Below are 23,294 nucleotides of genomic sequence, written 5' to 3'. Positions count from 1 at the left end.
TCTGTTGTTATGTAAGAAAACATTTCTTAGGCCTTTATTTACAAAAGCTTTAAAAACAAATACCCTCTGTTATGCAAATTACTTGTTTAAAAAGGACCGCCCAGTTACATCATCATAATTCAATGAGAAAAAGGTGTTTGATTTTTTGCTTTTAAGTACAAGATAAAACAGAGTAATTGGTGAACATTTGGAGATTTTCCTGCCATTGATTTCCGTGTCAAACACACGTACGCGCGCACACGCACAGACACACAATGTCACGCATTCCATCATTTCAGGCTAGTATTTAGCTATTCAATACCAAAAATCCTTCCTGCACAACTGCTCTGTATATAGGCTATGCAGAGTTAAGAACATACTTTAGGGTCCTTTAAAACAATATATCTAAAATATATTGTAAGATATACTCAAAAATAAACTAGCATTACACTCCTCAGGTAACTTTATTAGCTGTAAGTTATTTATATTTTGTTGTCTTACAACAAATATCTGTAACATCTGTCTTTGTAACAACTACAAAAAAGCATGATTTAATTGTCCTTCAAATTCAATAATTCAATTAAATACTATTTTTTCAGATCTTTGGGGTTTATCTTCAACTAAACTGACTTACAAAAATCATGAAATCAAGTACATAATAAATATGACTTCCATAAAAAATATCTGAGGTGTACATTACTAGAATAAAAGCCACGAGGTTAATCAAGGGAAGTGTGCCATTACAAGACTCCCACTTTTCCAATATCCTTCAACTCTCAGCTTAATGGCAAAAAGGCTAAACTCATAGCTGTTCTTTTCCTGAAGGGTGTAAAGCTGTTTTTTCAAGCCTCTTTCCCCCATCACAGAGCGGTTTTAAAGCAGCAGGCCAACCAGCAGTTGACATGTGCAGGATGTGTTGGAAGATGACCGAGCACTAGTAAAGTAAGAGCAATTACTATGATTTCAGTAGTTTGTTTTGCTTGAATAAATGGAGATTATGCAGCAAATAAGTCCCGTTGTGTGGGTTGAGATACCAAGGAAATACAGCTTGAAGCTGCTGAACTTGGCAGGTGATTGTTTTCTAGCTGAGGGCAAAAGAAAAAAACCAAAACAAACTTCAAATAAAACAGAGGATCTGAGTCACAGTCGCTCTCTAAAGTGCAAATTTGATGGTCCACAATCTTGAATAGCTAAAACGCCTGCATACTGGAAGGAACAGACATAAAGGGGGAAGTTAGTTATAATCAGAGCCAATTAATTTAGAGAAGGGACGGGAAAGACAACTGGAATAACAATGTAGGTAGGTTTACCAGAATACTCATGATTCAACTTTCCCCTTCTCTCTGCCACACTGATCCTATACATGCTTCTTTACAAACAGGCTTGTTAAGAGGCCAAAATGTAACCCAGAAAATTTTACGTATCAATATTAAGATCAAAACCTGTGATAGGAACAGTCAAGTTTAGTACATAGAAAGGCAGAAAAGAAAGTGTGCTGAGAAAGGGGGGGGGGGAAAGCCTTAATTGTCCAAGGGGTTCAACCAGAGATAAAACCTATATACAAGCATGTGGAGGTCAAAAAGACGGCCTTTCATTTCATGTCATGACTGTTTGTTGGCTTCTTCTTCATAAGCGTTTCCTGTGCCATTTTGTACATAAGATGACCCCGAACCAAGACCGTATAAGTGGCCACAGTATTTGGCATCGTCAATGTGATCTTCGAAGAACATCTAAAAAGTTAAAAGAGAGACATGAATTATTGCAAAAGAAAAGGTTTGGTTTCAACAGAACTTTAGAAAGGCTTTAAAATTACTTTCTTTTAAAATAAGGTATCAAATCCCAAGGTGCAAAAAATGATATAATTAGTATAATAACACACTTAATCTCAACACATTATCCCAATGTGCTATTTGACACAATTATTTAAATCTGTCAAGAAATACAATTAGTCTTCCTGTGCACCTCTCCCAGTTAAATGGCCAAATGCAATGTTTTCACAATTTTGTATATTAGTCATCACTCATATGCAAGTACAACAAATGTATTTCTCCACCTGATTTCTGTGGTGCTTCTTACAACAAGCATATGCTTAGCTTCCATCATCAGTGCCCATTCCCTTACCTCTCCTTAGTGTGAAGTTTTCACCATACTCTGTCTTGAAATAGAGATATTATATAGGTTTGGGGGTGGGGAAGATGACCATAAAACCCATTACTGAGTTTAGAGAAATGCAGAAAGGTGCATTTTCAGCTCCTCACAGAGCAGGATGTCATTTAATGAGGAACAGCAAAATTTTGTACCAAGACTGCATTTACACATTACAAGTCTAAATTGCAAATGGAACCTTTCAGTGGAAGACAAACACTATGATATTCTGATACTCAGCCTTTCAGACTTAGGTTTTCAAGCACAAAATGACAAATTGTCTTCCAAAAATAAGAAGACACACGCACACGAACATTGTTTACCCTAAAACCTTCACAGCAATCCTGGACACCCCAGTGGTCCACATTCTGAGTCATCACCAATATCAGAAATCTAAGACAAGCAGAAGTCTGCAGGAACAGAATGGGTGCAATACACCATCTAAACATGGAAGCCTGTATATACCACACAGCTCAAAACTTCTCCCTTCAAGCTTTGCTTTTTGCAGCACAGTCAGGATGGAAAGTTCTGTACTCTAAGAATCAGAGACTTTAATTATAAAGTTTTACAGTCCCCAGCAATTCTTAATGAAATAAAACAGGTAGGAAAAGCCCAAAACAACAACTCTACTCCTGTAGTATTGTTATTTAAGTATTCCTGATGGAAAGAAGAGGATCAGTAACTTTTTTGGCTGGCACTCCAAGACCCAGCAACCAAGTTCCATCTCCTTCACAGCAATTAGTAACAAGATGCTGCACCTCTAAAAGCACCATAAAGTCTTTTTACTCAGAAATATATTTTTAAACACTGAATTCTGCTGAAAAGGCTTTAAAAATCTACATTAAATGTATTTCTCTCTGCTTACTACTGTGTTCTTATTTAGAACTGCTGTATTTGCAGAGTATTTATAAGTACTGAGGAAAAAAAAAAATCATTATCAGTCCATGTCTGTTGACTTAATTACGCAAGCGTGTTGCACTGAAAAACCCTCAGTGATTTTTACTTCTGGTAAAAGCTTTTATTAAATAAATTCAACCTGTTTGCCACTTAACACAAACTGCATCTCATTAAAAAAAAACTATCATAGGTTTGATTGAACCTTTACTCTAGAAAACTAGCTCGAAAGGCTGTATCTTAAGCATGATTATCATATGATTCCCTTTCTTTGCTTTGGATTTTGCTTCAAATTCAAGAGTGAAAGTTTAACAATACAGGGCAGACAGCAGGTAGCTGTCTGGGTTTGGGCCATACCAGAATTGTAATCCTTTTTATTGCATCTGTAGCCCATGACCTGCTTGACAACTGTAACAGTTCCAGCAGAGGCAGAACAGAGTGTTAGGATGAGCAAACCAGCTTAAACCATCATTCTTTATTATTCACCTGCTGTGTCACTAATATTTGTCACAATCTTGTGGCCATTTGCTCCTTCATACAAAAGGCTGGATTCCAGAAGGTGGACTTCAGCAGATAGTACTTACCATGATTAAAAGCTAAGGTTTGATATTGTCATCTATTTTGACATAGTAAATGACACTGAATGGCTGGAAGAATGCCACGTTCTGATGCACTAGCATTTGTTCAGTGCAACTGCTTTCCAGAAAAGGCCTGTTTGACTATTTGATTGTTCTGCTAATGCAAAATATCCTAATATTTTCCTGTTGTATGCAGACAAGTAGCAAGGAAATGTGAAACTTGTAAGACCTGACTGTCCTTGCTGTAAACTTTGAATTAACTGACCAGTATATAATCTTTTAGAACCTTAGTTAAACTTTGTTTCACTCAATGGTGAGGAAAAAGAAATGCATGTAAAATCTCCAAAGCAGCCTGTAAGTCATTATTTCATATACCTCTAGCCTGAAAGTTTAGCTAGAAGTGGTTAGTTAACACTCCTTCTCCACCTCCCAGCCTGCCACAAGCAGCAGTACATACCAGCTAGATATTACACTGAGCAAAAGCTCAGAAAAACCCAAAAAAAACCATTGGCTTGAGTACAGTCGCCCAGAAAAGAGTCTGGCTTCAGCAGTTCTTAACTCACTGCAGCAGCCACCTAAAAAAAGGCACTCTGCAAAACAGGTGAAGAAAAAAACACCCCAAAACTTCACAAAAAAATCCAAAAGTCGGGCCTAGGCTGGAATTGGGAAGAAATACTCACTCAAAGCAGCAAAGCAGGGAATCAGTAAGGCTGGTTCACACTTACTTGGGGGAAAATACAGATGGTCTCATTTTTGTGAAGAAAAGATTGACCCCTGAGACCCCTCAGAGACCTCCTTAAAATACCACAGACTTACCAGAATTCCATGAGACTATCACAGCACATTACTATCATGGAAATAAAAACAGTATATTCACTTACTTCTCTCATTTTGAAAAAGGCCATTCCTGTGAGTAAAGAATCGGATCCTGCCTGATGCTGTGGTCCTATCCTTTCCAGCTCTAACTGCTCAGCCACTTCTTGTAATCCACCCTGAAAAAGAAAACATTTTTGTTGAATGCTGAAAAAATTTAAATTAGAAAACTAAACAGCTATATTTGGGAAAGTCTTTTACACAGGCTATACAGGCATATTTTAGTATCTGCACAGTAGTTGAAACAGTCATTATACTAGATAAATGCATACCGGGAGAATCAAACCTTCGGTATCAAACAGTATCAATATTCTGTGTCAGTATTGACTAAATAAAGCAGTATCTGCAACCAACAAAACTAGTACTCCTTATGTTCCAGCTTTTCCAGTAACCAGATGTCATTACTTAACAATCCCTTCAAGATTACTGTTGACACAATGCTTTAAAAGGACAGACTATGAACCTGTAGAGAACACACCAAAGCTGCAAATCCATCTTCTCTAAAAGGTAAATTTCTCCAGTTTTGAAAGAAATTTTCTTCTCAATAAACTTATGTGAAAAACTATCCCCTTAACTGCAAAGTGACTAAATAAACATCACTTTAGTGTCCTCTCCAAAATAGTAATTGCTTCTACATGTGAGAGCAAAGCTGTCAGAATTTGGTTTGGTTTTACATAGGTAACACTGATCAGGAGAAGGACAGACATGTAATACTGTAACCACAATCTTTTAATGCTGTGAGCACATGATAGTAAAAAAATGCCTTTTTTAATTCATTAAGCTATAAAGCTACTAGCAAGACTAAAGCACATGCACATTCTTAAAGATCTAGAAAGATTAAAAAGAAAAAAAAAAAAAAGATAGAATCCTTAGTGCAGCCATAAGCTTTGCAAGGCAAAAATGTTGCACAGAAGCAATGCTTTTAAATAAAGTATGCCTAGAGTTCACCTTCCCTTGCACTCTTAACCTGTTTGAAGTACAGGAAGGGAAGCAATAAGAGGCAAAAGCATAACAGTCAAAATTAAAACTCATAGAGCTATAAAGGAGTCCAAACTGAAAATCAGATCATACATTATGAAAATTCCTGTGAATCTCAGAGCAACAGATTTGGGTCCAGGTTTTTGTTTAAAAAGATAGAAGCTTCAATAATAACATTCCCAAATAACACCTACAAACTAACATGAAAACCTAGTACTGCTATAGCTAGTTTTAGTCTGTCTTGAGCAGCAGAAAAACACCCAACAATACCTGATCACTCCCTCCACCTCACTACCCTGACCTGGAAGCCAGCCCTTCCCCCATACCCAGAAAATGATGTGAGGTGTCACAGAAGCATCTCCAGGTCCTAGCCATGCCCCATCCTGGCTACTACAAAAATTCACCCTGTCCTGGCTGGAACCAGGACATTATCCATCCCCTGTTCTATATTATCTATGTCATGTTCAAATCTTATAACTTCCAACTATATACACATATACGTGCACACAAGCACAGGTGTAATTTCCATAGTCAATGGCCTTCCCTCTGAGACGCCTGTTAATTTAGTCCATTATTGTGGGTTTTATCTATCCTAGATGCCTTCCAGGGTAGGAGGGCTGGTGTGCTGTCAGCTCATTGCAAACTGCATCAGAAGCTCAGAAGCAGTGTATCTGGACCACTCCGTACTCACTGGCCACAGCAGTTATGGCATACAGTGGCAGTGGCATTCAGCAACCAATATTATACAATGCAACATTACAAACTGTTCTTACCCAAAAATCAAATCCCTTTGAGGTACATATCACATTTCCCCATCACTCTGTGGGGAATGTGCACCCAGGTCCTTGAGTAAAAACAATCTCATGGATGGGTTTGCCTTTGCTTGAGGCAGGACTAATCCAAACTGTCCTCCCTAACATGTTGCTCAAATGCACAATGGAGATTTATCCCCTTCTGTGGTATGTGGAAGTTTTGATTGGGCAAGGCCAGCTCAACTGGTGGAACTTTGGGTGTTAACTAACCAGGTGGCCTCTGCTTAATGTAGAGTCCACTGTTAGAAGGTTCCACCACCCATTGCTTTCAATGTTTTTAACAGTCCACTGTACCATTTAATCTTCCCAGAGGCTGGTGCATGATAGGAAATATGATACACCTACTCCGTACCACACTCTCTGGCCCAGGTGTCTATGAGGCTATTTTTGATATCAGTCGCATGATGCGTGGAAGGGACTTTCCCTTTGAACATCCAGACCAGCACTGGTAGTTGGGGTGCCAAAAGGAGCTGCGCTTTGGTGCCAATCACTTCTGCGGCAGCTCAAACGCCTCCTTAAGATACCAGGATTTCTTTTTCAATTGGGGTGTAGCAGGCCTCCAATCCTTGGTATCCCCAACCCCAGAACCCAGAGGTCAGCCTCAAGTTTCTCCAGGTCCCTTCTGCCAGAGGCTCCAGGGAGGACCATTCTCCCCAGCTGAGCACGTATTTCATACCTTGTCCGGTGTGAAACACCAGACTGGCCTAAGGGCTACTGGATGAACAATCTCCCATTTAATTTGTTCAAAAGCTTGTTGTTGTTCAGGACCCAACTTGAAATCATTCTTCTCCTGGGTCACTTGATACAGAGGATTTACAATCTGATGGTAATCTGAAATATGCATTCACCAAAAACCCCCAGCACCTAGGAAAGCCTGTGTTTCTTTCTTGCTGGTTGGTGGGGATCTACCTGCTATGTTGTTGACCATACCCACTGGAATCTAATGACATCCATCTCGCCATTTTCCTCCTAAAAACTAAATTTCCTGGGCAGATCCCTTGACCTGACTTTGCTTTATGGCAAAACCAGCCTTCAAAACGATCTGGTTTATTTTCTCCCCTTTATCAAAAACCCCCTCTATCATGTTTCCCCATACAACGATGTCATCGATGTACTGCAAGTGTTCTTGGAGCCTTGCCCTTTTCCAGTGCAGTCTGGATCGGTCCATGACAAATGGTGGGGCTTTGTTTCCACTCCTGGGCCAGTTAGACCCAGGTGTACTGGATGCTTCTCCAGGTGAAAGCAAACTCTGGCCTGCACTCTGCTGCCAAAGGAATGGGAAAAAATGCATTAGCAATATCGGTGGTGGTATCACTTTGCTGCCTTCGACTCCAGTTCATACTGAAGTTTCAGCATATCCGGCACAGTGGCACTTAGTGGTGATGTGACTTTATTCAGGCCATGATAGTCCACTCTCAATAGGCCATACAGGATTATTAAAGGGTGAGCGAGTCGTGCTGACCACTCCTTGGCTCTCCAGTTCACGAATTATCTCATGGATGGAGGTCACGGAGTGCCGGTCAGTGCAGAATTGTTGACGGTGCACTGCTGTGCATCACTTTGTGATTGGTACCTGTTGTTTTTTGACCCTCAGCAGTCCCAAAGCAGAAGGGTCCTCTGAGAAACTAGGCAAGGTATTCAGCTGTTTAATTTCCTCTGTCTCCACAGCTGCTATCCCAAAAGCCCAACAATGCCCTTCTGGGTCCTGAGGTAATCTATGCCAAGGATGCACAGAGCATCTGGGCCAGTCACAATGCGGCATTTTTGTCACCACCACTCCCAGTCAGGCTCACTTCAGCTTCCAGTACAGTCAGCTGTTGGGATCCACCTGTTACCCCAGAAATAGAAACGGATTCTGCCCTTACTGTCTTGATGCCACCAGGGTATATTTGGTGCTGGCATCAACTAAAGCCTTATATAATCTCCTGAGTCTGATGCGCCAGGCTATCGGATCCACACAGTCCAATAGATCCAGTTGTCTCTTTCCTCCACCTCACTGGTTGTGGTCATAGTACATGTGGGTTACTTGTCAATATGAACTGGAGGTCTCTTTGAGAGGATCAGAACTAACATCAGCCCTTCTATTCTGAGGACTTGCCCACTGGAAACTGGAGCAGCATTTATCCTTGAAGAATTTCCTGTGGTGGCTGTTCTTCCTCTCAACTCATGTACCCATGCTGCTAGGGCAGAGGTGGGTTTCTCATCCCACTTCCTCATGTCCTCTCCGTGGTCACACAGGTAAAACCACAGGTTACCTTGTGATGCGTACCCCTCTCTCTTGAGCAGGCGGGCACTTGCTCCCAATAGCAGACACTCTGGTCCATACTGGCGGGGCATGGGACATCTCTCCAGTTTGCTCAAGTCTTTTGAATCTGTCTTTCCACAGCCAAGGAGCAGGTTGGTAAGGGGGAAAAGAGATGATCTTCATATTACTGGCGGCAGATAGTCACCTGAAGCACTGCTTTTTCTCCTTCTTCCATTGACATCAATGCCAATGAGTTGGCGAATGACAATGGAGTGCTCCGTACAAACTTCTGCCACATGGATTGTGTACAATGGACCTTATCTGGATCTACAGGGGACTCCTTATTTGAATCCTTACAGATCACCTCCAGCACAACTAATTCTCTCAGGTACTGGATATCTTTCTCCATGCCATTGCACCTGCTTGGGCACACCACTAGATCATCCATGAGAGAATACCTTTCTCTCACACTTGACAGAAGTCTCCTCCAGATGCTGAGAGCTTCTGTCCTCTTCCCAAATCCCCACCAGGATAGGGAGACCAGTTGCTTGGCTTCACTACCATCTAGTTTCATATCATGGGCCATGATATTCCAGTGTCAGAGCAGCCAGCTCACCAGGAACTTTCATGACTGGCAGCTGAAATCTTTCCACTTAGCTCACCCAGGGATAAGAATTGAGTGATTATCTCTGGCCCTGCCTCTTCCTCCTGTTGTGAGAGTTTGACTTCCTATTTATCCCTCACTATGCAAACTGATTTGGTCCTGAATTTCTTTTTCTGTGCAGGTGTGACTGTTACCAGCACAAATTGTTCTTCTAGTTCAGCTTAAGTTTGAGTGGTCACAGTGCCTGTTGATCTGCTTTCCTCCTCCTCCCCTACGGGTTCTGTCTAGCATTGAACTATGTCCAGTAAAGAGCAGCCAGGGGCCAGCACACTTGAACAAGTTGATTCTTTATGGAGTTGCCACGGCATTCTTCTTGCAAATATTCTGTCACTTTATCAGGGTCCTGTAGTGATACTCTCAAACCACTGGAGGAGAGAATTTTCCCAAAAAATGGCCCATTTTATTCCACATTCCATGCTATTCATGACTATCCTCCCTCAGGACAGATCTCTGATTGACCTTCCCAGAAATCTCTGTCCTAAATAGACATGGTGTCCTAAATAGACATGGTCAGTACATGGTTTAGACCACACTGAAGAGACATAGCTGATATAAAAACAAGAGCATGTTTTCCTTAACATCCAAAGGAAATTCCAAATTCTCAAAAGTTATTCTAACAGGCCTGAAGGAGAAAAAGGTAATGAAAAGCTGGGGAAAGCTATCCTCTCCTGTCCTCCTCTCAGACTAGATAAAATTAGTAATGGACTCCCAGAGGTAGCGCCCAAGGTAAGGGTGGGAGAATAGCACTGAATACACATCCCAACATAACATCATTGCCCTTGATGTTATCATGTCATAAACTAATAACCCACAATACATCAACAAAGCAATCTTGATCTGAAAAAGAGCACCCTGACGGGCACATAGTACATATATAGAAACATACACAGGGTTAGGTAGCACACTCACACAAACAGACCAAGCAACATTGCAGCCATTGGTTCTGAATCCAATAGACCTAATGCTCAGATGAAATTTGTTTCCAACCTTCTCTGGTCAGATCTCAACCCTTCATGCCCCACACTGGGTGCCAAGTAAGGCTGTCATGGTTTAGGAATGGTATTCTCGAATTTAGTGTTCCCACTGAAACCACTTCAAACTACACTGTGCCACTCACTTACTCCCCCCCTCTCCCTGCCCCTCTCCTGTGGCAGACTGGAGAGAAGAACTGGAGGCACAAAAAGGGAAGATCATGGGTTGAGATATGAACAATTTACTGGAAAACAGCAGCGAGATAAGAAAACAAACAGAAATAGCAACAATACTAATGATAGAGTGTGCAAGAAAATAAACATTATTGCTCACCCACAGAAACCCCTGACAATACCTGATCACTCCCTCTACCACACTACCCTAACCCAGAAGCCAGCGCTACCCCCATACCCAGAAAATGATGTGAGATGTCACAGAAGGACCTCCATGTCCTAGCTATGCCCCATCCTGGCTACTGCAAAAACTCACCCTGTCCTGGCTGGACAGAAAAGAAAAAAAATAGGTTATTGAGATTCTCTTTCAGGTAAGCCTTTTGCACTCCAGATAGGTATGCTTCTCTCTTGGAGAAGGATGAATTCTTTCCAAATTTTCAGAGTATCAACCTTCCAAGAAAAAGGCCACAGAATAATTTACAGAATCACACAGCCACGGTCAACAGCAAATCTACTTCAAACTCTCACTTCACGGCAGTCCCAGAGCTTATTGTTCTGTATGAATTAAAATTAAAATCAAGTTTCCAACAAGGTCTACCAATCTACATTATTTAGGATTGCCACTACTATCAAAAGGTTTAGAATTGTCTACATAAAAAGATTTTTAGACAATAAGCAAGAGTTTAACCTATAGTACATTAATATCTCAACTCTCAATCTGCATACCAGTAAAGTCATAATAACATACTGCACATTCACAGAGTACTTAACTCCACAAAAAAGGCATCAAACAGATTTCCAATTCTGAAGCCTATTTCTCTTTCCAATGCCAAGAATCTTTCTTGGGTGTGTAGGGGCAGAGAGTGGTGGACCTACAGCAGATCAGTGACTATCATACAAAAAATAACTTAGACAAGTCAATAAAAGACACCTGCACAGCTGTTCAGTTCACTGCAATTTAATAAAGATTGAAAGTGACACACATTAGGAGACAGCATATGCGTTTTTAGAGTTACAACACTGAATGTTTAGTAATTTGTTTCAGGCAGCTTCTCTCAGTACAGTTCAAGTCCACCATAATTTCATCACTGGTAAGTATAGAGGGGTAAGATAGTCCATTTCCCTTCCCCTGTTGTCACTATCAGTCTGCAGGTTAGGTGAGTGGATCAAAATTTACTGCAGGAAAGCTGACCTACATATTCAGCTCTGAAAAAAAAAAAAATCACCCTTGTTCTTATGGTTTGCCAAAATAAGACCTGTGAAGGTTCTTCTTGTCTTCCAAAAAAATCTTAGTGTCTCTAAACAATGCAGGTTACACACAACTATGCCTTAATTATGTCAGAAACTACAATACCCTCTTTCCCAAGCCCACTGGGAATGTCACCTCTGAATGGTGACATGGAACATCAATTTGTCACCTTTTCTATGTCACTCAATTTGGAACATACATTCTGTTCTTGCGTTGTGTCACCAGATAGGCACCAGATGCTCTACTTCGCTTCACTGGGAGGGAGAAAGTGAGGACATTTTGAGAAGGGCTCCCCCACCCCCAATTTAAGCTTCCTAAAGTTTAGGAGCATTTAATTTTTGCTCCTGGCCTCTGTGGAGAAGAAGTGTTTTTAAGATGTCCTCTAATACACAGCCAATTGCCCAGATGATTATACCAATAACAACTGTATATGAACACAAATAAGTACACTTTTCTTACTAATTGGAAGGGTCATCTACATTTTCAACATTAATTTGATTAACAAAGGATTCACACGATTTACTTCCCACAAAAGTAGGCTACTACTCAAAGTGACACACTCTGCTAGTTCATCTCAGAAAAAAACAGAGGACTAATAACAGCACACAGATCAGTAGTTCAGCACGATGAAGTGGAAAGCCATTCCTTAGTTAGGATTTGGTTTTACTAAGGTGAGTGTTCTCTTCTTCCTGCAGGTTTTCATTAAGAAAGCCTAGAGTTAAATTACTTTCCATAAAACCAACAAATCATCAATTGCCTCAGATGAGTGATGCACCTCACTCCAGCAGCAGTCCACACTATTAACAGCTCTTTGGCAAGTAAAGCTGTTAACACTGCCTTTAGTATATTTCTTTCGCTTGCTGTCTCCCCCTTCATACACTTAGCTCCAGTTCCCACTCATTCTCCAGTCCAATAAGGTATCCAAACTTTATGCCTAAAAGAGTAAGCCAATTAGCAGCCCCACTGGCCTGACATGAGACACTGGTTTCTATTTCTTTTTTTTTTCCTAGAAGTCACATGTTGTCCCTGAACATATGCTGTTGTTTATCTTTGCTTATGGGGCCATCTGAAACATTCTTCACTTCATTTCTCTTCCCAAGACACTTACACATCATCTCCTTGCAAATACCTTTGCCTAGGTATCTGAAGTCCTTTAGTGGACTGCACAATGAGGAAATAAGAGTATATGAGACCCATCAATTCTCATGGCTAAGGAAATGAAGAATTAATTCCAAACATGGGTTTATCATCTATCATTAAAGTAATGTAAATACAGTTCCAACATGGTATTTTTAACTGGTAAGGAATTATAAAAATTGGTTTGTTGTCCTGCCTGCTTCTAACAATGCCTTTAATATTAAATATGTAAAGCTTGAGACAGCAATGCTTAATATGTACCATCAAAGCAAAACCAGACAATAAAAATAGAGAAAGTATTTTTAAGCATGAGGTACTCTGTCTCCAAATTTGTTCCAAACCATTAACAGATTACTTACCTTCAGATTTTTGCAACTCTTCATGAGATATTTTACATCATAGATGACAGGGAAAAACAACCGCAGTATCTCAAAGAAGTCCAGCTCTTCCTCAGGTAAATTGGAGTTTGTCAGGATTTTGATTAGATAGCCAAAGTCATATCCGCTGCAAATTAATAACAAAAACAATATAAGCAAGTAATTTAGAAGCATCCTTCTCACTTCCATTATCAAAACTTCATTGCACATTGACAGGATATTCTGCTTGAATTCAGTGCCATTAAGACCAGCTTTTATGAAAAAAACTAAACTTCAATGGAAATGGCCCCATTGCAGACTCCAGAGAAAACATATTAATTTAGTCTGAATGAGGCCAAGTGAAGACGCAAAAAGATCCTACAGGAGTTTCTCTAAAACTCGAAATAAGGCAGGGCTGCCCAGTCTTCATCTGATAACAAGAACTTCCACCAGAAAGACTCCTAAGCTGGTTTCTTTCACATAGACTGGAGCTTCTCACTACAAACTGAGAAAGAGAGAGACTTCTACAGTTCCTGAAATCCAAAAGATTAATGAGTTTCTAGAGCCAATGCATGTTTATGCCTGGAGGAAAGTTTAACCCTCAGCAACAAAGAAGAGGATGTGTCTTTCAACTTTTCCAATTAAATCAGCACAGAGACAACTAAAAACTTTTAATAGCTTGTAGACTATTACTCTTTCTGGAGGCCATGAGAGAGTAAGCTGGAAAAATTTTTGTGTGTTCATGTAAGTCTGCAGGAGGCAGCAAGATAACTGAGCAGTACTTATTTGTTAGAAGAAACTGAGGTATTATAGTGGGTACATGGTAGAGAGAAGAGTTTGGAAAGGCTTCCTCCTCCATAGCTCAATTGAATGAAGAGGAAAGAAGAATGAGGGAAACAGCGTACTTTTACAAAGAGTTATGAGAGGAAACAAGAAGGTTAAGTACAGGAAAGACAGATGTCAGGTATTAAAGCAGGACTGAACACCAAAACAAAAAGCAGTGATGACTAGTTATGCTTTTCCCTAGGATGGCAGTGATTACAAACCAGATTATTTGTGACTTCACCATGAATCTCATCTGTTCTGATCCCTTGTACTTGCAGCACTGCTCATGCACATATGCACTAAACAGAGGAGTGATACTTTCCCTTCCATGTTATTAAGTTTTCATTTAATCAAATCAGTTCCTAGATTTTACTGACATACAATTTAAAAAATGCCTGTACTAACAAAGAAGATGAAAACACACAGCAAGGCTGCCTCTACTGAAGGCTCCATCAGTTCTTCTATTTAAGGAACCTTAGCATAGAGCTGAGAGATGATTCAAGTGAGCAGGTGGCCACTACACACTCCAAATTTCCAGTTTAAGACTTTGTGTTCATTCTCGATTACACAAGGATCAGGCTCAAAACCAAGAATTTTGCCATTTGGTAAATACTGACCAGGATCTTTAATTGTGAGATAAGCAATAGAAAAGACAGATCAGTTAAGAGCACTATACCACTGCTCCTGCAGATATTTAGAATCCATGAAGAAGAGCAGTGACTTCTGATGTAGGCTCAAGGCTTCAACTTGCACACTCAATGCAAATAAGTTTACTTTTTGAACCTTTTGTATACAATAAGGTTATCTCTGCCATCTTTATACTATTAATTTCTAGACAGAGGGTAGAAAAACCTGGAACATATTGGGAGTAAGTGGACTGTTTGCTACAAGTCCATTAATACAAGATATACAATAGCTATAGACTATTACAGATCTCCCATGGGGGTTTCCAGTGCTCTAAGCAGAAATTTCATGTTGAACAAATGCTGCACTGCATCTGGCGCTTTGAAGCTGTGCTGGCCACCCTCCAATCTCCACAGCAACAGCCACTGGCCAGGGAGCAAAGGAGCCAAATATGAAGAAAGATTTCAAGTTGACTCTTACAAAGTAAAAACTGTAGCAAACTTGGCAAAACAGTAGCTTGGAAGTCTAATTTTATTAGATCATTTGAAGGGGGAGGGAAGTGGTGGGAAAGTCTGCATCAGCATAAAGCCGTCTATAGAAAAAGAAAAGAAAAAGCCACATTAGCAAAAAAGGCTGTTCAAAAAGATGCAAAAAATCACTGTTCAGGATTAAGGAGACTTACTCCTCTAGAGTTTATTAACTCACTGAATTCCCAACACTGATCATCCTGAAGGTTCAAATGTAACAGACATATCAAAACTTTTAAAGTGAAAAACACCATATTTGTACTACTCCAAAAAAAAGGTTTTTTGACTTGCCTTCAAAAAAAAAGTTTTTTCTTTAAAGAAGAAACTAATCTCTTTAAAGAAGGAAGTACTTCAAGAAAAGAAAAGCCAACATGCCTTTACTATTCATATTGAGAGGGAGCAGGTGATTACAAATAGAAATTTTGATTGAGAATTACATACTTTTTTCATTTGGAGATTGTAGCAGATCCAAGGTTACAGACATAAAACCTGTCACTCCAATTCAAGACTAAGATAGTAAAACAAATTTTGAGTGGCCACTGCTGAGTGCTAAGAGAAGGCTGAGAAAGTCCATGGTGAGCAATTATGTAATTACCTGCTAATTGAAGAAGTTTTATTCTAATCCTCTAACAGTGATTAGTGGTTGGTTTATACCCTGAAGCACATAGGCTTCCTTGCCTTAAACTTGCACCATTTCTAATATAATCATCTGAAATTGCTCAGCAAAGTGAGACACAATCTGTGGAGCTATACAACACAAGCACTCTTACAGACATTTGTTTTGTTTTTTCACTGAATATGGACAGCTCTAGGCAACAAGACAAGAGTAAAGATGAAACATGCCTCTATTTCTTTCCCTTACTATCAAGAAACAATTCAGATAGCCAATTAACAATGAATTCTACACAAGCACCAAGCCCCTGAAATAAATGAAAACTTGCAAGCGCTGAGAAAGCTTTAGTTCATTTTATAACGCTAACAGAAAAGAGCCAACAGATTAAATCCTACTAAAATCAGTTAGACACAAATGATTATTGAAACACATTAGCTTGGAATTTTCCAGCATCCCAGAAACATCTGGGTTTTTGTTTTCAAAAAAGCATGTTTTCACGGACCCTCCATAGGTAGACAAAGGAGGCTGCACGCAAGTGGACACTCAAAGCTTCAGCAGAGCAGTCAGTTGAACATCCACAAAATCAGCATTTGAGCTGTTCCTTCCTACCCTGCTAGAGTGACAAGCACTCACAGCTCTTTTAACTGTGATACAAATCATAAATTCAGGACTTCCCCCTCCTCTCTCATTGACTCAAATGCATTTTAACATGCACACACACAAGATTTGATGAAGTTGTCTATGAAGTTGCAATACACAAGAACTGGTGACAGTAAAAATATTTCTTCACTCCTATCTCCTATCTGACAGAACTGCAGGTCCACACAGATTTGCCAACATGTCAGGATGCCAAGGCAGCTACATCAAATGCGGAGATAAAAAGCACACAAAGAGAACTATTTGAGAAGTGAAGAGCTTAGAAATAAACTGCATAAAAGTTCAAGGAAATCAAAGACTGGAAAATGAAAACCAAACCATAACATCACACTCTGAGAAAGGAGTAATTCCTTCTGCCCACTTACTATGGGACTCAAATTGTAAGAGTTAGTAGTAATTTAAGCATTTTAAGGAAACAGAGGCAATAGCAGAGTCAGCAACTACCAAGCCCAACTTCATCAGTAGTCAAAGACCTACTGCGTGGAGAGCCTAAATGGAACAAATTTTCAACTGACTGCCCTGCTGCTTAAGTTCCCACTGACAGAACATAATCACAATCAAAGATGTATTTAGAAACAGCTGCTCACTATTTTTTGTGACACATTTTATATGACCCATACTCTTCTATAGCTTTGTGCAATTTTGGTTTCCTCAGAACTTAACCCACTTACTCCAGGGTTTTGTGCTCAGTATAATATCAACAAGGTCTGGAAAAGCACAGAAGCTTTTAAACACAATTGTGTTTGATGAACATTTGCTGAACAGCTGTCCTAAGAGGATTTCTAAAGACACTTTCAGTGAAATCCACAGCAGAAACTCATTTTAGCACAGATGAAACTGGACTTCTATCAATAAAGCCATTTCAAAAACCCTTCATAAGTCGCACCAGTGAAAAATGGCATTACTGCACACGGCTTGCACTACACTTCGACCAGCCTATTAGTCAGGAATCACACACACTAAATATAATTACGCTCTAAAAAGAATTCCTAGTGTAGAAATTGCTCAGGTATACCTTATACTGGGTGCTTAGTCATCAGGCAATATTGGAAAAACACCAGTTTGAGGCTGAAGCTGTTTCTACATGGCATTCTCTGCTGAGGCACCAGTTACATGTATAACCTGCCTCCCCTCCTCTTGAGCCACCCAAGTTATATTACTGTAGTCAAGTGTAAATCACAAATACACACATAAGAGCCCTAATACTGTGTTTAAGAAGCTGAAAAAACCTTATTTTACTAATTTGGCTTTTGTAGTTATTTTGACCCAGTTTATGGCATTCTTGTTACAATATTCTTCCCCAAGGCGTTACTGTAGAAGCAAGATAGCAAGAGTAGGACTAGAGTCGTACTGTGAGTTGAAACAGCTGTAAGTGGAAGATGGAAGAGACAACTGTGCTCAGAGGATCCTTCTTTGTTTACTGCCTTTTCTTTTAAACCTCTCTCCTTTGGAAACTCAGGCTAACACTTCCTTCTACAAAGCAAATCAAAACCATGATTTCTGCAACAACTTTATATGCACCCTTCTACTTACTGCTACACACTCCTTGCCAAAACAATTCTTATTTTTCTGATCATTTATTGCATAAATACTTCTCTAATTCCATGTGACTTTGTCTTCTCCAACTACTAATACTTACAGATGAAGAATTTTTTTTATAATTTCATTACTTACATACCACCCACCAACACAACATAAAAGATAAGCGTGTTCTAGCTGACACTAGTTTGCTTACAGCCTTGTTTATTTGCTTTACCTTGCTGACTTCCTTAGAAGCCAGCATTTAAGACATCAAGTCAAGGGCATTACATAGCAATAAGCCTTTAAAGCCACTGTTGCTTGCAAAAATTCTGGCATATAAGTTGGCTAAACAATGACTACTGCATATGTTTTAAAGTGTTAAATCGTATTAACACTCAAAAATCTTTCATATCATGGCAGATTCATAGAGATTTAGCACTCACATTTCTTATTTCTACTTGAGAGATTGATTCCATTGATGGAATAAGCAGTAAAATATATGCATAAGGCTTATCAGGGATCTTCTTCCAAGCTGAGTAATTTTCATCTGCCCAGATTAGCAGGAGATTTACAACAAATTTAAAAGTGCATTAAAAAACTCTTCACTGATAATTCTCTTCCATGAAACAAACAATATTTCCTCAAGGATTGCTTAGGAATAGTTTGCTTTTAGCATTGTTTCTGTTACTACTTGCACGTGTACAGTGCCACCTGCTGGCTTAACAGTTTCGTGTTTTTCAGCTTCAGTTTTCTGGTCACTGTGTAAACACCAAAGCTAAAAACACCAGTAAAAACCCCTGTCCCCTCTATTCTTCCAATAAAAAAATGGTGTTAGAGGTATTACAGCAGAAATACTTTTTAAGTCTTACCGACAAAGATACAGGCTACATACACAGCACTTAAACTCAGGACAAGTGAAATCCAAGCTCTAGAATTCAATCACCAATCCGAGGTTGAAACCTCAAATACTTAACATGCAGAATTTACCTATGAAAGGAAAGCCACTTGACTCCTTCACACAATACAACTCCTGATGTCATAAGCAGTTCTGCAAAGTATTGTGTCTCAATTCCTTCTTCTTCATGCTTTTTAAACTGGATACCAGATGTCGTCAACAGTTCAATAGAGTCCTGAGCATACATATCTTCTCTAAAAACAGAGAGGAAAAGTAAATTTCCAAGATCTACAAGCTTCAATGAGGTAACATTTCTTTTTTGTTATTCGTTCCACAGACTTCATTAGCACAGAGCAGGAGCAATTTGACTTTGTTCCAGGTTAATTACAAAACCAACCATTTTTCAAGGTTTTTTTTTAAAACTTTCATTATCATTTCACCATTCCAAACACCTCCCTTCTTACCACCTTCATTAAAAAATTAGTTCCTCCTCCTCCTTCCAGTTACCTATAACCACTCTTTTGCAACCTACAGACTAAAGTGGATCTATGGAACTTATTGGGTAAAATATCTGTATTAATTAAATGAATTGTGACAAATCAAATGTAACAGCTGAAGCACTAACACATTACATTACAGAACTATGAACAACACACTCCAGATCCCAGTACTGAGTTAGTCCTGTGGATAACATTTCCCAAAAGCTTTTTGTGATTTCAGCTTACATAGATGTTTAGACATATGTTCATCAAAATTTCTTTCTCAATAAAATTAGAAATGGAATACTTCCTCCATCTAGTCAATCCTTAGAATTCAGGTAACCTAACTTTTTCTTTCTAAACAACCTGTTTCAACTTTAAAAACCTATTTTGGACCTCAAATTTAACAGGATGAAATAAAAATTTCTCTATGATTTGTTTGATCCCCTCCTTCCTCTGTGTTTATTCCCTTTAACACCAACTTTTTTTTTTTGTGATGTCTTAAGGATTTCCTGCTGAAATTCATGTTTTGGAGTTTATCATCCCCCTAAAGTTTCATCTGTATCATCGTTACAAAAACACAGAATGGTTAAATAAAGAAAAATAAAATAATTCAAGCATAAATCTACTTAGAAAATGACATTCATTTTGCTATCCACAACATGCTACTCCACAAAGTCTCTTCAGTGTACAGTTTTAAATTTTAATAAAAATAATCAAAACAAAAAACAAACAAACATAAAAAACCCCAGACAAGACAACCAATATATCAAACTTGACTATTACATTCATAGACCTATATTCCCTACTCCTAATAGCAAGTCATCATTCTTTAGAACATAGAGATACATCCTCAAGATGTGTTATATCTTTTTCCCTCCCTCCCCACACAGCTGCTCATTACTTCTCCAGCTTTGAGGCATCAGCTTCTCAACACCTGTCTATCTCCATAAAGAATCCATCCAAAACTAACACACCATTTAACAAAAAGGGGGTTTCATTCTAGTTGCTGCTCTGCACTAATCAGGTGCATAGTGTGATTAGAGAAATATTTATGCTCTTCAAAAGCACCCTAAAAACAAGACCTGGCTGGAACCACACACACAAAAATTTACCTTCTAGGAACAACCAACAGCTGTTTTGCTTTAGGAGGAGAACCCTTGGCACAGTGCCACGTCCCAAAAGGATGTTTAGAAACAGACAAAAATAAGTAAGTTGTCCATCCATGTAAAACAAATAAATATATATTCATTTTTCACACAATACTTACCAAGCTTATATTTCTCTATAATCACCCCTGCCCCATCCATCAACTAGTAACAAGGTAATTTGGTGATTACCTGTATCTTGCCTTACTAAGCTTCCTTATCTCTACAGCATCTGGCACAAATGGATGGAAAACTACTTTTAAGTTGTTTGATATTAAGTAGACCTTTGAAGCTCAGAAAATAAATAAAGTGTAGCACAGGCTCTTCTTCATAGATCACAGTTTGGAAGTTATTAATTCACTCCTCTTTCTCCCATAATTAGTAGGATTAATATATTCTTCTATTTAAGAAAATGGGTAACTTCCACTCAGCATTCATATGGCCAGGTAAGATCAGAGATACCAAAACATTAAATCTGCACTTACTTTTCTTTCAAGAGACAATTCACACAAGACTAGACAGAACATGTCATTGCTCAGACCAATCTGGTTTGTGACAATCCACAGCACTACTTGTTTAAAAGAGCACAGAGAGGCAGCAGCAGTTTTCCTCTTAACAACCCCAACTACTCTGAAAACGAGTCATTTTATCTGCAGAAAAAACAAAGGTCTGTTCTCTAAACCTCCTTTGTAGGCTGTGGTTTCAACTCATGAATATAAAGTTGTCCAGTTATCAACTTGTAACACAACTGCCAAAAACCCCAAGGCTTGAACACACTTATGTGTGTGAGAAGTGTTTGCCCTGATATTCAATACTCAACATATGAAAATCTATCAGACCAATTATGGTTACTTCAGGGGAAAAAAAATTAAAATCAAGATACTAGTAACTTTGTCAACCAGCAGCTAAAGATATAATTAGAGACCAGGTAAGTGTTTAATCCCCCTAAAAAAGTGAGGTTTATGGTTAAAAAGTTTTATCACTGATAAAAATAACATTATGAAATAAAGTTCATGGTATTATTCCAATATAGTCAAAATCAGCTTGCTTTTTAACCAACACTGGAGACAAAATAATCCAGAATTATAACGTTTGACATACTTTTTTAATCACTTCGGTAACTTTACTTTTTTTTTTTCTTCAAGTGTTGGTATTTTCCATTTAAAATATGTAAAGAAACAATATGTAATTTCTATAACAACTAGGAAGAGTTAAACTGTTAAGGCTCAAGCACACTGAAACCCCAAACATGAAAACACAGAGCTGACTCTTGCACTAAGTACAAATGCCTTTCACAATTTTTTTTAAAAACTGCTTAGCATTTTTGACCAAATTACCAACAGCAAGACAGACTACACAGAAATGAGAAAAGAAAGCATATTTGGCCAATAAAAATTTTCCTCATGTGAGTATTTATGGTATTCCAATATTCCCATCAGATAGATAACAAAGTTGCTATTGTATTTAAACATTTTCAGTAGACCAGAAACGTATGTTTAGCAGCACAGAAATTGAACACTTACGTCAAGTTAAATTTAAAATTAAATTGCCAAGTCGAAGTTCCTGGAGGGTATTCGCCTTGCTCATTCATAAACGTCAGTCCTAGCTGAATTATTTTTAGCAAGTCGACATTGCAGCGTAAGAGTTGGTACTGATAGTCTGCGTTGCTTCTGAATTCTCCAATAGGCCTTGCAACTACTCCTGGAAATTCTGTGTCCTGCAAGAGCAGAATTATAACTTGAACACATGACAACCATTTAGATTTACACTACTCCTCTGCAATAAAACATATTATCTAACCACTTCATAGCTGAAGAGTACTGTGTGTAAACTCAACTTTTAAAAAAGTAAAAAAGATTAGGATCCAGATGTTCATACAGCGTTAATTCATCATTAAGACTTCCTTATGCTTTCAATCTAAAAGGACGAACAAGTTCACTGACTTCAACTGAAGTCACGATTTTTGCAGTAATTTGCTAGACAGACATCAAGCATCCACTTACCATAGCTACATAGTTATACTTCCGTATAACTTGACGAATTTTCTTCATCTCTTCATCCAAGTTACAAGCCCAAACTTCACAGATTCTTTGGCTATGGTCTACGGTAGCTGCTGGCATAGTGGGGGGCTTTAGAGACCATACATCAAAAGTTATACTTGACTAAGGATCGGTTTCATAAAGAGGACTTCAGCTGTTTATTTTTTTAGCCTAAGAGAGAAAGAAAGAAAAGCATGAAAGTTTTTACTCTTCGAGTATCTGAAAAAAAAGGTTTAAGCACCACAACCACGTTTTATCCTTGTAGATTTCATAAAAGCAGGGCAACATAGCCACGAAAACCACAAGAATTCCGGCTCCATGAGCTCAGATTACCACCAGAAACTAAAACCCTACAGTTTCGTTAGCGACTGTTTCTCGCACAAGGGCGGCACGCCGGCGAGGCGCACGAGTGACACAGATACCGGAGACACCCGGGTCCCCAGGCGCTCCTGCCCCGCGGCTCGGAAGGGCGCGTTCCTGCGGATCCCAGGGCTGCGTGCAGCAGGGAACGAAGCGGCAAACCAGCGTTACGCCAAACCCAGGGGCACCGCCGCCGGCCTCCCGAGGCGGGAGCAGCTCCTCCAGCTCCCAAGGGCCGCGCTAAACCAGCGAGCGGCGCGCGGAGACCGACACACGATCGGCCGGGTCCCCGCGCGCGTAAAAGGCCCCGGGAGCGCCCGGAGGAGCTGCAGAGCCCGGGGGCTCCGCAGGGCTCCGTGCCGGTGCCCCCGCCCGCTCCCCGCGGCCCCGCCCCCGCTCACCCCTCGCGCTCCGGCCGGGCCGCGGCGGGTCTGGGAGGCCCCGCGCGGCCCCCGCGAGCCGCAGGAAGCACTGCTGCCCCCGGCGCCGCCGCCGCGCGCACAAAGCCATTACATCATCGCCGCGCGCCGCGGCCTTTCCCCTCTCCCGCC

General features: G+C 39.7%; 1 protein-coding gene across 1 annotated transcript; it reads right to left on the bottom strand.

The window, feature by feature from the left end:
- CNOT7 (CCR4-NOT transcription complex subunit 7) lies at window positions 1-23,245 on the bottom strand. The gene is made up of 7 exons (XM_039550539.1): window positions 23,145-23,245; window positions 22,348-22,554; window positions 21,868-22,061; window positions 18,810-18,971; window positions 13,059-13,203; window positions 4,478-4,588; window positions 1-1,709 (listed from the first exon to the last, which is right to left on the bottom strand). The coding sequence occupies exons 2-7, from the start codon at window positions 22,462-22,464 to the stop codon at window positions 1,581-1,583; spliced, it is 858 nt and encodes a 285-aa protein (XP_039406473.1). The 5' UTR covers window positions 22,465-22,554; window positions 23,145-23,245; the 3' UTR covers window positions 1-1,580.
- Between the last annotated feature and the right edge of the window lie 49 nt (window positions 23,246-23,294).

This window comes from Corvus cornix, chromosome 4, assembly GCF_000738735.6.
Source record: "Corvus cornix cornix isolate S_Up_H32 chromosome 4, ASM73873v5, whole genome shotgun sequence".
Taxonomy (NCBI): Eukaryota; Metazoa; Chordata; class Aves; order Passeriformes; family Corvidae; genus Corvus; species Corvus cornix.
The sequence above is the reverse complement of the archived record's forward strand: the minus strand, read 5'-3'. Positions and strand labels throughout refer to the sequence as shown.

Excerpts from the sequence above, each read along its gene's own strand:
- CNOT7 (XM_039550539.1), bottom strand. The coding sequence starts at position 22,464 with ATGCCAGCAGCTACCGTAGACCATAGCCAAAGAATCTGTGAAGTTTGG. Across the intron at positions 4,589-13,058 it reads AGAGTTGCAAAAATCTGAAG|GGTGGATTACAAGAAGTGGC; the intron begins GTAAGTAATCTG and ends TTTCTTTTTCAG. Across the intron at positions 1,710-4,477 it reads CCTTTTTCAAAATGAGAGAA|ATGTTCTTCGAAGATCACAT; the intron begins GTAAGTGAATAT and ends TTAACTTTTTAG.